The following is a 15,266-nucleotide window of genomic DNA, read 5'->3' as shown; positions in this document are numbered from 1 at the left end:
TTATTGATTATTACTATTTATTACTATTGAAGCCGCCGAACTGCCCCGATCTGACGGCGTCCTAGAATTTATGGGTAGGATGTGATGTCATGCAGTCGTGAGATTACGTCACACTGGCGTCGTGTCCATATTCGGGACGACCGTCTCATCGTCATCGTCGTCTTGGTAACAGTTTTGGACATACAAGATTTCCACCCGACAGCAGCTATTAGTTGTCCTGCTGAAGTGAAGTGTCCCTGAGCCAGACAGACAGCTACAGTACAGTGAGTCAACCCATATGCTAATTCATTCAAAGAAGGACAATGTCTGCTGGAAGTGATCCATTTGTACATGAGACACACACGCACGCACGCGCACACACACCACCCACGAGCGCACTGACGCACACAGACACAGAAGTACAGGATCTTTGTTTCCGTCAGTTGTATGAAGCAATTTTTGTGTCAGTTGTGGTTATGCTGGTGACCGTGTGCTTGTGCGCATGCGTGTGCGTGTGTGTGTGCGTGTGCGTGTGTGAACCCTTTCTTTGTTTGAAGAAACAACTACTATAAGTCTTTAGTGTTTCTCTTTTCTTTATCTGGCTTCAAGCTGATAATTACGTTCAGTCACTAATGGCGTAAAGGTCTTTACACACTGGGAGTGTGACCAATAAACTATCCAAAAATATGCCAGCGAATATTTGGCATCCCCACTATTCATAGTAGTTGAAGCCTCATTCATACAGGGTGATGCTTTTATTTGCAGTGAAAATTTGTTTTCGGGGGGGAAAAAAGACTTTGCTTTATCACCACATATTCACATTCTGTGTGAATATATATTCATGACCCAAAGAACACTTCAAAAATATATAATTTTCAGGCAAATTAATCACACAACGAAACGCTCGCAGTGAGTCATGACCTTAATTGAAGGTTATTTCGTGTTTGTGGTTTTATACTCTGGGTGTGTGCGTGCGTGTCTGTCTGTCTGTGTGTATGTACTGCACGTGCGCGCCCGTATGTTGGTTATTATTCAGGTGACAGTGTAGGCGTTCAATGATGACACCGAAAACTAATTGGATTTTTGATTGATCTAATTGTTTTATTACTGCACATTTGCATATACATTATATAAAGAGAGCGAGAGAGAAGCAAACAAAGGTCCTAGAGCTAACCATCATGGCTTCTGTGTTGCGCTGCATATTTCATAACGAGCGAGCTGTCATTGTTTTGTTTTGATGTTTTACAGAGAGTCCATGCAGCTCAACAGCCCGTCGATAATTCCCTCTGCTCCTATGGACTGTCACGCTGCGTAGTGGAGAGCAGTAATGTTCTTTTCTTGGCTCGTCTTAAAAAGTAAAATAGATTTTTCTTTTGGTGAGATGAATACACCAATAGGCTCTATGCACAGCAGCCATAGCGTGAAGAAATCCACGGGTGTTGCCAATGATACTAATGAAGGCTCTGTTCCATTCTGGTCAAACAGAGTCAGAGTCAGTGTTGCCAGATTCTGTGAGAGAAACAAGCAACCAGGTCTAGGAAAACCAGCCCAAAAGAAGCGACTATGGGCCACATGAGCACTTTATCATATACATCAGCTATTTGAAAATAGCAGATCTACAAGCTCACAACGCGTCACGATGCGACGCGTTGTGAGCTTGTAGATCGGCTATTTTCAAATAAAATCTTGTGGGGAAATTATAATAAGCAGATCTGGCAACCCTGGTCAGGGTGCTGATGTTATGCACGTTGGCTCACTGGAAACACCAGTGGGTCTAAAATTGGGGTTCAGGGACCCTCATGGTTCCTTGAGGGGGTTCCAAATGGCCTCTTACGGGTGTGTAACTCTGAGAGTGTACAAATGGAACCTTGGTTCCATTTGTACACTCTCAGAGTTATGGTGGTTGTGGAAATTAAAAAGTCTGAGAACCACTGTGCTACTCTAAATGGAACAGAGCCTTCATTAGTATCATTGGTAACACCTGTGAAGGAAGTGATAATATGGCTACTGTGCATAGAGCCTATAGAGGCCATTGCTTGAAACAGTTTGTGGAAGAAGTCCTTAGATTCATTTTTACTTTGTGAACTTGTAGATCAGCTATTTAGGAAGGGGTCGTGTCCGATAAAATATCCAAATATTGAATCGAGCAACTTAAAAACAGCCTAGGCTGCAGCACACACAAGCTAGAGTAGACGTTTAAATGACCCGATGAAGCGTTTTAAAGTGAAATTAATACCCCATTAGCAATCACAAGATACATTGTTATGTTGCCAAAAATACTTGACTGCAGGTAATGTTATGAGCAGCGACATTCAAAGAGTCCTAAGATGTTTTCAGTGAGTCATCCTCCACAGCCCCACAGAGACGCTCTGACCTGGTTAAATATTTACTAAGGTCAAGATTCACCTTGATCCGCTGTCTCTCTATATCACTGTTAACTACAGCAGAGACAGGAAGGCTCGCATTCCTTCAAGGGCAACAAGCACCACTCGCTTATCCTGAGAGCCAATATGAATTACACCGTGCCTCACACTAACGTCTGTAAAAATGCACTGTTTTTACACAGTGCAGGGTGTACTAACACTGCATTTTACTGTGTATCGACAGTGGTTCCTCAAACCTTTTCACGTCACAGACCCTCAAATTAATAATGTATTTGGGGGGGCGCCCGCTGGCCTAGTGCTCCGGACAGATACAAGTTTTAGAAAATAGCAGAGATGCAAGCTCACAACCCGCCACGATGTGACGCGTTGTGAGCTTCCAGATCTGCTACTTTCAAATACCCGATGTACTGTTTATACGTTTAAAGTGGTTAAACAAAATGTAATGCAATATTACCTAATTTTACTGGGGACCCGTTAGAACGCCCTCAAGGACCCCTGGGGGTCCCCCAGACCCCACTTTGAGAACCACTGGTGTATGGCATGAGGCACAAAGGGTTACAAAACATATACATTATTTCCTCTGAACATATGCGTGCTGTACTTGACAGTATGTTAAATGTGTGTGTGTGGTTGGAACTCCTGGAGAAAACTCCTTCCCTCGCTCAAGGTCGTACAGCACTGCTGCCTGGGACGATAAGCAACATTACTGTAGCTTTGGCAGGGTGCCAATAATTATGCCCAATAGTACTTTTGTCAGTATAAGCTTTTGTTCCTTGATGCCCCCGTGGTCACATACTTTAGATTGATTTAGTGCCGTTTGTCAATCGTCATCAGCTAAAAAATCTATATTTTCCATCTACAGTGCCTCAAACCACGTTGTATATATATAGTAGACCATATTGTGTTTGTTTACCCGCTCACGGGCAACAGATACAGCCTATATACAGTACCTCGTAGTACATAATTTCTACTGAGCCATTAGGGATGCCTTCTCATGTTGTTATTACTGTAAATCCAATAGAGCAGTCTCAGCTATCGCTACGGGTTTGCCAGTTTTCCCTTCCATCTCCTGCCAAAGAGCATAATGGGAGAAGTCTTGTGGGAGGCAGCAAAGCAAGCCAGTTTTAAAAAAAGTGAAATTGACAACAGGCAAAATATAGATATGTAGGCTTGATGTTGCCATATAAAACTTGAACAATTTGTTTCTTATAAAGTGTACCGTACAAATGTAATGAAATGGACCCTTACGGATCAATACGCTTGCATTCAGTTTTAAATGAAGTGTGTACTGACTACTGAGATGTAAATATTCTACTTAGTTCAGCTACTGTAACTAGCAGAATGGTTTCTGCCAGTGTTACCTGTTTAGTCAGTATTATAGTTTAGTCGGTATCAACTCAGTGGCCTTGTGGTTAGAGTATCCGCCCTGAGATTGGGAGGCCGGTGGTCAATCCCTGGCAGAGTCATACCAAAGGCTATAAAAATGGGACCCAATGCCTCCCTACTTGGCACTCAGCATCAAGGGTTGGATGGGGGTAAGTCCCTGCGACATACTAGCGTCATGTCCAGGACCGTTGGCAGTGGTGGACAGTAACAAGTACATTTACTATATACTTGAGTATTTGTATTTTTTGGATAGTTATCACATTTACTCCATTCATGTCAAAGACAAATATTTTACTTTTGACTCCACTACAGTTCTATGAAAGGAATGTTTTTGGGATGTCTAAATGTAATACAGCAATGCATTGATATTAAAAAGAAAATGTACTTTTCAATACTTGAGCATTTCTAAATCAAGTATACTCCAGTACTTTAACTCAAGTCCAAATTTAATTCAACTGAACAACTCTAACTTGTAGTGGAGTGATATTTGACCAGGAGTATCTCAATACTTTGACTTCTAAGTACCGCTGTTGAATACTTTGTCCACCTGTGGTCAGTAGTTGTTATTATTGGTTTGTTGCTGCTGGGGCTGGACAGCAGAGGGACTGTGTGTAGACTGCTTGGACTGTGTTAGTATTGGGTTGCCAAGGAAGACAGACGCATTGGAGAGGAAAGGAAGGGCAGAAGGAAGAATAAGAGAGAGAGGGCATTGATAATTGAATTGGAGTGGAGAGGAAGGCAAGAAAGCCAAGAACAAGAGAAAAGACATAAAGGGGAGAAAGAGAAGTATGCAGGAAGGACGGAAGGAGGGAGAGAGAGAGAGAGAGAGAGAGAGAGAAAAGTGTGTTGAAACATAAGTAATCGTTCCAAGGCACTTGGCGTGGACAGAGCTCACACAGCCCTTAATTCAACGTCTTTAAAATAATTACGGAAGAATTCAGCCTTCATTTACAGCCAATTAGAAACGAGAAAATCCCTCCTGCCATAAAAAGAAAGGGAAAAAAAATAAACCGTTTGCAGAAAGAAGAGAGAAATATTTTTGGAACGTGGTCTGAGTTCCAGGACACAGAGCGCTCTCTCACACACATTATTATTGTTCAACAAGTTTAGTCATTTAACTTGGCGACTCCAAGTTAATGGGTTTTCACCCGGCGGAGAGAATGAGGTAATATATGGTCTCAAGAGCTCTCTCTCTCTCTCTCTCTCTCTCTCTCTCTCCCTCTCTCTCTCTCTCTCTCTCTGAGCACATAAGTATTTGCATAATGTGTACATCAGAGAGTGAAAGTATGTGTGCGTGTGCGTGTGTGTGCTATTGTGTGGTGTGGTGTCCAAATATCCTTGTCATTAGGACAAGAGTTTAAGAGCTACCATACCCTCTGTGACCACTCAACCACCTAGTAACCTCTCCTTTCTCACCCTCGCCAATACACTCCTCTTATTACTTATTTCGGTGCACTACAGTGCCTTCTGTCTATTTTAAGACAGACGGTTAAGATTTCAGAACATTTTGAGAAGAAACAGCAGCTGCTTGTGTGTCAAAATGATCTAAGCACCAAGTATTTACAGTCTCTGATTATCATGACATAATAACCAGCATGTGATGGATAATCCAAGAATAATACATTCTGCAAAAATGTTTCTTCCTTAACCACTTATACACTATGTACTTATTTGACTGGTGTCCCCTAGGGCTCTTTACTAGGCCCCCTTTTCTACACTAAAAATCTTCTGTGAAATATCCTATCTACAACACGTTATGTTGCAGCACGTTGTGATCTTGTCGAGTGCCGCGCTATGAGCTTGTAGATCTGCTATTTTTGAAAAATCGTAAAATAATGTGCAAATCTTTTAATATATATTGTTTTAAAGCGAAACATTTTAACTTGAATCTTTGATTCCGGGGGTCCCTGGAACATATATTATTAGATGGGGGTCCGCGGCCAAATACATGTCATTTTGGGGGTCCTTGACATGGAAAAAAGAACCACTGATTTTATGGCGACATACGTTTTTTTTCAAAAAACTGTTGAATCCCCCAGAAGCAAAGATTTGAGTTACAAGTGTTCGCTTTTGTAACTCAAATCTCAAGATTTGCAAAAAAAAATAAAAAATCTGCTACATCTGCTATTTTTGAATAGCCAAAGTGTAAAATAATGCTTTTTTAGCTCAAATGAAAATGTGACGCAGATGCTTCTTCAGGTCTTAAAGGGTTAAACCTCCACCCTAAATCAAAATGATGGCGAAATCATTCTGAACCTGTGTTCCTGTGAATAAATATTGTACGTCATCTGGCCTACAGCCAGCTTTCTTAAAACAAAATACTGTACTAAGCTGTATGTACGGTTTAGTTTATAGCAAAGCAGTTAGGGATTCAGTCAGCGTCTTGCGCAGGGACACACTTTGAGCAGAAACATGGCTGTTGCTGGACACTGTAGTTGTTGCAGGAATCAGACCTGTGAGACCCGTGTCCATTACAGATGACAGAAAACTAAATGTGTCACCCTGCTGCCCATTCTGCTGTTACAGTTATGGTCCTGCTGTAATACTGCCCGTACTGCTTGTTTCCTGGCCTGGACTGTTGTTAACTACTAGAAGCTAGTCTGACCCCTGGTGGCAGATATTCGGAACAACAGAAATATTAGGTAAATCTGGACAATCCAGCTACAGTAAACTGTAGTATGCAGAATGACATCATTGAGTGTGCAACAGTTAATTGAATTAATCGATTTAATTAATTATAAAACAATAGTTGATTGTCGATAATTTACACACAAAAAAAATGTGGGCATGTGATTATAGCCGAAAGGTATACAATAAAAAAAACACATTAATAACTACTATTTTTGACACGGTTGTGCGACAAAGTATAAACACAGGACTTCTCCAACAAACTATTAGAAACGTTTCTCCATTGTAACCACTGGACCATTCTACTGTATACTGCCTGTATACTGTGATTAACGTACACAATCCATACCTTTTCTTTTTCCATGTATGAATAGTGAACAACTGTATGTTTGCGTTTGTGTAAGAGCAGCACGCAGTGAACATCATGGCATTATCCCTGAGCCCTTTGAAGCACCTAAAGCACGTTATTTGTACGCCTTACCAATAGGCTTCTGTCATACCGCACTCATTATGTCATATGCATCTTTAGGTCATATGCAGTATGTCATATGTGCCTATGTATGTGTCATCAATTATGCAGTACTGTCATGGGATATGAATCATGCATATGAGTATGACACATATATACTGTAGGTGTATATGACATATGAGTACTGCATATGACACATTATGTCTTATTCAGTATTGTGTTTTTTAGTTTTTTTGGATGTCTATCATAGCCCACGGGAGAACTTCAGTTTTCAGCTTCACCCAGCCATTCAACTATGGCCGTCCCAGTATTCATTGTATATGACATTCATATGCCATATACAGTACGTATGTATTTGCCAGTACTTATGCGTATGCTATACTCAAAGCATATGCATGACTGGTGTCCTCGAGGGTGTTCCAGGGGGTCCCAAGCTAAATTATTGATATTTAAGAACCAAATGAACCCTTACTGGTCTGTAAATCTGAGAGTGTACTAATGGAATGAAATGGACCCTTACAGTTCTGTAACTCTGTGTATACTCTCAGAGTTATGCTGGTCCGTGGACTAATGCATACTGTACCAAACTAGGGGTCTCTGAAATGGAAAAAGTTGTAGAACCACTGTCATGCCGTGCTATTAAAACCTGGGACATGCTGATGGCTCCACCAGGTATTAATGCATGGACCACCTACAGTGTCCCGTGTCATTCCTCCTCTCTGTCCTTGTGTCCCTGTCACCCTAGACGCTCTTATCACAATAACAGCAGGATATCCGTTAACAAAACAAAAGAAAAAGAGAGAAAACCTGAATCCCAAGGTGTCATTTGTTTTCCTTGCATCAGCACTTTAGCTCTGCTAGCAGTAGTGGTGTCTTTGTCCAGCAACGTTATGTGATCGTACAGGCTCACTTTACCACTGGCGAGAAGAAGTACACCGATTTCTTTACTTTAAGTAGCAATACCAATATGAAAAATACTCTGTTTCAAAGTTAAAGTCCTGTATAATCTTACTTGAGTAAAAGTACAAAATAATAAAAATGACATACACAAAGTATAACTATGTGGTTAATGTATGTTTTGTAATAATATTCCAAACCTGCAAAGTAACTGTAACAATTTTGCTCTAACATATTTGTAGTGGAATAAAAAGTACAATGATTGTATCAAGTGTAAAAAATAAAAAATAATACTCAAATCAAAGTAACTCAAAGTTGTATTTAATCACAGTACCTGACTACATGTAGTTAGTTACTTTCCACCACTGCACTTTCCCTGCACACAAACACTATCTTAAGCCTGGTTCATACTGTGTCATACGTACAACGGTGTTGCTCGACAAAACCAGCCGTTCTACAAGCTCACTGTCATTGTGAGCTTGTACATCTGCTTGTAGTATACTGTAAATTAAGCATTACAGTACAGTAACCGCTACAGTTTACGCTCTCTTCAAAAGCCAAAGAAAACAGTCAATATGTACTGTATACTGTATAAATTCTTCATCCATTAGAATAGCTCCCCCCCACAGGAAACTCACTATTGAAAATCTAGGTCAAAGTTTGATTACAATAGCTTGAATTTTTATCTTTCTTGCTGTCGGGCAGAAACCTTGTATCTCCATATTTCTGCTTTTTCTTTTTTTTTTCTTTTTGGAGATCTACAAGCTCACAACGTGTCGCGATGCGACACGTTGTGAGCTTGTATATCGGCTATTTTCACTATTTCATTTATTTCAAATGTTATATAATAATAAAAAAGGAACAGTTTGGGGACATACAAGGTTTCCAGGCAACAGCAATGATTTGTATCTGTGCTGTGGTAGAGGAGAGAAAGCGCGGGGTGTTGTTGTTAGCAGTTGGTATTAGGGGCCACCTTACAATGCATGTTTCCTTAGCCGTCGTCAAATGAGTAAATATTACTCCTCAGCTTATCAGCTTGTGAAGTGCTTATGTGAACACAAGGCCTTTTTCAATGGGATTTCAGCGACGTAAGTAAACAAAACGTGGCGTGCACGCTTGCATAAACACACACACACACACACACACACACACTCGTTTGTATTTCTATACTTGTGAGGACATCAGCCATTTTGAATGGTAACGTTATGAATGGCAGATCAGGCTACCAGGAAAATTGGCCCTCATAATGTCTACAGTATTTTGTCCAATTTGACTATACTTGTGGGGACATAATAGTCCTCACAAGTACAGTAACACAAGCACACACACACACACACACACACACACACACACACACACACACACACACACACACACACACACACACACACACACACACACACACACAGCTGAAATAGCAAAGCTAAATAACAGAAACCTCTACAAATAAGCTCCCACTTCCATGCTCCTGCCACAGCCCTCTCCGATATACAGGCCCTCCATTTTTGAACACCTGACCTCAGCTAAGCCAGTGGCTTTGTGGTTAGAAATATTGTGTTTCCAAAGCTGTTACTTTTCAGGAAATGGGAAAAAAAAGAAGAACCTGTGTTGTAGTGGATCCAATGTAGTTATTATTTAGTCACAAGCTCTTGTTAATAATTTTCATTGGTTAAATGTGACACACATTTGTCATATGGTAAGTATTAAATAGGGCATTCATTAATATAATACATATTTTAAAAGATTAAATATGGAGATACAAGGTTTCTGCCTGACAGCTTGCTCTAAGAGGGAGCTTCTTCTCTTGTGACAATGCAGCATGTTTTTCCTTTACCGTTACCTTTTTTTTCACCCATATTTCACAGTGGTACATTCATTCTGGGTTCAAAAGGGCGAGGCGAGGTGAAGCCAACACAAACTGCACACGTTGTGGTCATTTCCCCCCTGAAATCAGTCAATTACATGTCAGAATTCATGTTTGGGTTGAAAACAGTTAAACGTCCAAATGTTGACTTGTCTAAAGTGCTGACGTGAGAGGCGGGGCCATGACGGACTTGACCACTTCAACTGCCTTGTGTGCGCGTGTGGGTGCATCAACGTGCATGTATATACGCATGCATGAGTGCCAGCATGGTGTGGAACTCTCATCAGTCTCAACTGCGTGCGTGCATGCGTGTGCGTGGCATGCGTGTGTGTTGGTTCAGCTGTGCAGGGTGGTTTTCAGGACAGCCGGTTGAAGTCTCTTATTAAAGAGGATCCATTTACCTCAGGAATGCACTGTTGAGCTGGCACAGCGCACTGAGACGGAGAACACTAACACACTGGACTGTGCTGCTGCACAGGGAAGGTGTGTGTGTGTGTGTGTGTGTGTGGGGGGGGGGGGGGGGTGGACTGAGGAAGAGATGAGGACAGGGCAAACTTTTTGTATTTGGTTGCAGACCCTCATCTGAAAATATTTCGTGCCAGGGTCGGGAATTATTTCAAATTATTCACATTAACTGATTTTTATGCTATATTAAACACATTTTGCTGGGGACCGTCCAAGGGGTCGATATGTGGGGGAAAAAAAGACCTTCATGAGAGACCCTCTCATCAACGGCTGGCCTCCTGCAGAGCCATGCCGTAAAAAAGGAGGGGACCAAGTATAGACCCCTGGGGGACCCCATCAACTGATATATACAGGGGCTTAAGTGGTTTTAAAGAGAGAGAAACGTAAACAGTTGGAAGGGACGTGTTTATTGTACGTCTGATTAGACCAGCTGGGTCATAAGACTCATTTATACTTCGTAGAATGACCTATTTCGTACGACAAAAGTGTAAAAAGCCTATCCGCAAAACGACAAAGCATAGATGAGTGTATGTATGTCTGTCTGTCTGTCTAGAGCAGTAGACAGCATTGTGACACTATATTAACTCATTTAGCTTGGGACCCCTGGTACCCCCCCCAAGGACCCCTGGGGGTCCCCGGACCCCACTTTGATAACCAATATAGTCTATAGACTGCAGACTCTCCCCATCTACCACCACAGTCTGAATACTCACGTCTTCTTCAGACTCCATGTTATCCCCTATAGCACTACTTTGTATCAGTACTTGTTGCCTATTTTCATAGACGCTAGTTATGCTATGCAGACGTATGTTGTTGACTTTAGATAGATGTAGATGATGTACCGCGTACGATGTATACTGTTTGCTTATGTTCCGCAGATGCCAAGTTTATTATTTAGATGCTACTATAGCCTAGATTTCTTTGCACTCCATTTACTTGACTACTCCCGGTTGTTTGTTGACTACTGGGTTCATGCCACTTACTGTGATCTTGCACTTTGTTAAGTCTCTCTGGATAAGAGCATCTGCTGAATGCCGAAACTGTAATTATAAAAATGTCTGTCTGTCTGCCTGCCTGCCTACCTAACAGCACCTATACCTGTCTTTATGTGAGCCTGTTAATGGCCTGCCGGTCTTGCCCATACAGAGCTGTCTGCCGTTCTTGCCAGGCTATCTATCTGCCCATCCTCAGCTGCTCTCCTCAGCCGTAATAACAACAAAACACAAATTAAAGCTTCTCATAACCTCCTGAACTCTTAAAAGCATTTTTGTCTTCTGAGAGATAATGCACCACAGGGCTAATTTGCTTTAAGAGGAACAATGTTTCGCACGCTAATATCTCCTGTGTGTGTGTGTGTGTGTGTGTGTGTGTGTGTGTGTGTGTGTGTGTGTGTGTGTGTGTGTGTGTGTGTGTGTGTGTGTGTGTGTGTGTGTGTGTGTGTGTGTGTGTGTGTGTGTGTGTGTGTGTGTGTGTGTGTGTGTGTGTGTGTTTTGTGTCTTTATTTCATTAAAATGAAAAGGGGCAGCTGGGCTGTTTTGTCCATACATGGAGATGTTGAGAGAGAAACAGGAGAGGACTGAACGGACTGAAGGAGAGAGAGAATGTAGGGGGCAGCTGAGAGAGAGAGAGAGAGAGAGAGAGAGAGAGAGAGAGAGAGAGAGAGAGAGAGAGAGAGAGAGAGAGAGAGAGAGAGAGAGAGAGAGAGAGAGAGAGAGAGAGAGAGAGAATTATGAAGTACATTTTCTTTCTAATATCAATGCATTGCTGTATTGACATTTCTAACATTATTCATTTATTTTTTAACAATTCCAGAAATGTTCAAAAATAGTTAAAATCGCTAGAATGGCTATTTCCACTATATTTGAAATAGGGCTTAAGCAGTTAATTCAGTTTGGGTCCCAAGAGTCCCTACCTAGAAATGTAGAGGAGTCAAAAGTACAATATTTCTATTCTATTTGAATGCAGAGTGAAAGTAATTTGCTTGCAAAAAAAACTACAAAAGAAGAACAACAAATCCAATGTAAGTACTTAAGTACAGTACTCAAGTAAATGTACTTAGTTACTGTCCAGCGCTGGTTCTCATCATTCCCATGTTTCTGACTATTATGTGTTAATAGTTTTAATGCAGCTCACAAGCATCTGAGAAATACACACCCACTACAATCACAGCATCAGCAAACTACAACACACTGAACTCTACGATCTGCCACATCTGACGCCAATTATACAACATCCTGAGCTCTCTCAGTGTGTGTGTGTGTGTGTGTGTGTGTGTGTGTGTGTGTGTGTGTGTGTGTGTGTGTGTGTGTGTGTGTGTGTGTGTGTGTGTGTGTGTGTGTGTGTGTGTGTGTGTGTGTGTGTGCGTGCGTGCGTGCGTGCGTGCGTGCGTGCGTGCGTGCGTGCGTGCGTGCGTGCGTGCGTGCGTGCGTGCGTGTGCGTGTGTGTGCGTGCGCATGTTTCTACTATTGGCTATTTTTAAATGGAAATTTGACAGATGAATTTCATCGTTATATTATGTGCAGTTTACACAAACACACACACACACACACACACACACACACACACACACACTGCACACACAGTGCACATCTGGGGATTAGGAAAAAAAATAAGTGAGAGTAAAGGAGAGGGGTTGAAAAGAGGAATTGGGGGATGACAGAATGAGAAAATGCAAGAGAGAGAAAGTGAACAAGTGAGGGGAGAGAGAGGGGGGGGGTACAGTGTTTGGTTTTAGCAGCTTTTCAAATGTTTAAATTGTGAGGATAATGGGGTCCTGAGATGAATGTCCCCACTGGGCCACCGTCCAACACTGTAGCTGAGCAATAGCCAAAACCCCAGCTAACTACAGTACACAGAGAGGGGGAGAGAGAGAGAGAGAGAGAGAGAGATGGTAGAGAAACAGGGGGGAGGGGAGAGAGGGGAGGGGGATTGATACGGAGAGGAGAAATATGTGGGAGATGTCTGGAGGAGGAGAGGAAGCGAGAGAGAAGGGAGAGGGAGGTTATACAGACTCATAAAAATACTCCCACATTATTAATGTACAGTAGTACTGCAGAAAATACCAATATCCCTTAACTGAAGTCCTTGCATCTACTGTATGTATGTATGTATGTATGTATGTATGTATGTATGTATGTATGTATGTATGTATGTACATTATATACATGTACGTATGTATATATTACATGAATGATTAATAGGATTCATCAGCTTTTGATAATGAGCAAACATCGCTGTAGGAAAATGTATGGTTAGTGTTGAACTCCCAGTCTGGAGGAGAGCCATAAAGAATAAGATGGTTGTGTGTGTGTGTGTGTGTGTGTGTGTGTGTGTGTGTGTGTGTGTGTGTGTGTGTGTGTATGTATGTATGTATGTATGTATGTATGTATGTATGTATGTACTGTATGTATGTATGTATGTATGTATGTATGTGTGTGTGTGTGTGTGTGTGTGTGTGTGTGTGTGTGTGTGTGTGTGTGTGTGTGTGTGTGTGTGTGTGTGTGTGTGTGTGTGTGTGTGTGTGTGTGCGTGCGTGCGTGCGTGCGTGCGTGCGTGCGTGCGTGCGTGCGTGCGTGCGTGCGTGCGTGCGTGCGTGCGTGCGTGCGTGCGTGCTCCAAGGCCAAAAAAAGCAAACAATGGTGCAGCTGCATCGTAATGCGTTGATTTCCCTGTTGACTCCACCCTCAGGCTCATCTTGCCGTATGAGAGGTTCACAAAAGGCGAGGAGGACAAGCCCCTCCCACCGGCCAAACCCAGGAAGCAGGAGGCGGGCTCCGGCGGCGCAGAACCTGCCGATAGCGTTAACGGCCACAGCCCCAAGACCAAGCTGACCAATGGGGTGAAGCAGCCGGCCCAGAAGCCCCGCCCAGATAAGGATGACGCCATGGCGTGCAAAGCTCAGGATCAGAGCATGCCGGTCAGTCAGCCACACCCTGTCTGTCTTCATCTCAACATTATGCTGTCAGGCTGCAACTATCCATTATTTTAGTAGCCGGTATTCTATCAATTACTTTTTATAAAATGAATCAAATAATCAAGAAGCAGGTTTTTTAGTTCAATAAACTGTTTCACCCTACAATAAGTTAACATTAAATTAAGCCCAGAAGGACTACATCAGACAGAGTCACAGTAGTCTGGGAGACTTCGCCTCAGAGCCTGTACAGCAGGGGCGCGGCCACTGCGTTCCGATTCAAATCAACAGCCAATGAAGAAAAGGGGGTGGGATCCACATGCAGTGGGTGTTGCAAGTAAATAGGAGCTACGGAAGCAATTTCTCCTTGAGAAATTGCGGCCGCCATTGTTGTGTACTGCTGTTTGCCTCTCGTCGGACTGTTTAGACGAGTTGCACAGCTCTCAGACCGGTAAGAGGCGTGTCCGCTCAGATTCTGAGCGTAAGTTACATCCCGTCCACAAATACCAGGGCTCTGGCCCAGAAGTTTCCTCGCCCCTCCCGTTTGTATGCGAGAGCTGGCGAAAACTTCTGGGAACTCAGATTAGAGTCACAGTAGTACAACACTTTGTCATAAACCGCTTGAACGTTATAAACTAACATTTTCAAAGAATAAAAAAAAGTTGAATGAAAATAGTTTCATGAATAAATAAATAGATGAATAATAACTTTGTTGTTGATCGGCATTAAAAAAAAAACGTCTTTTAGTGTGATTTATCTCACAACCTCAAATTAAACTCCATTTTGCTTTTCACAAACTAATGCTCCAGTTTTCCTTTTTGCACTAATTCCTCTGAAATAACCTCCCTCCAAAAGAAACAGTTAATTCTGTTACCCCACCCAACCCCATGGTCTACCCCAGCTCTGTGTATTTGCAGGACATTCTCACAGCTTTGTCACAGATTGTATTCCTTAATGGGGAGAGCAGACAGAGAAAGCTGAAACGGGCAGCAGTTTCTGTTGAAATAGCTTGTTTTTACATCCCATGGCCAGCCATAACCATAAGTGTATTTCTGTGTAACGGAGACATAGTCGTGCTCCTCCTAAATAAACCGCTGCAAGAGTATTTTCATCCGTCTCAAAAACCCATAAATCCACTGTGATTTGCAAATGCCTGTCCAGTTAAGCATCACAAAATGGGGGTAGAGTGAGAGAGAGAGATATTACATAGCAGTTCTTCTCAAACTGTTCATGTCAAGTCAGGGATCTCCAAATGAATATGTATTTGGCCGCAGACCCCCATCA

General features: G+C 42.2%; 1 protein-coding gene across 1 annotated transcript in view; it reads left to right on the top strand.

The window, feature by feature from the left end:
- Nucleotides 1-15,266, top strand: part of LOC311061002 (AT-rich interactive domain-containing protein 5B-like) — a 138,327-nt gene that overhangs the window by 112,229 nt on the left and 10,832 nt on the right. Inside the window, exon 9 of the mRNA XM_084079468.1 lies at nt 13,760-13,988. Within this exon, the coding sequence (XP_083935594.1) occupies nt 13,760-13,988 (229 nt within the window). The remainder of the gene's footprint in view (nt 1-13,759; nt 13,989-15,266) is intronic.

This window comes from Gymnoscopelus microlampas (assembly GCF_963454915.1).
Source record: "Gymnoscopelus microlampas genome assembly, chromosome: 14".
NCBI classification, from domain to species: Eukaryota; Metazoa; Chordata; class Actinopteri; order Myctophiformes; family Myctophidae; genus Gymnoscopelus; species Gymnoscopelus microlampas.
The sequence above is the reverse complement of the archived record's forward strand: the minus strand, read 5'-3'. Positions and strand labels throughout refer to the sequence as shown.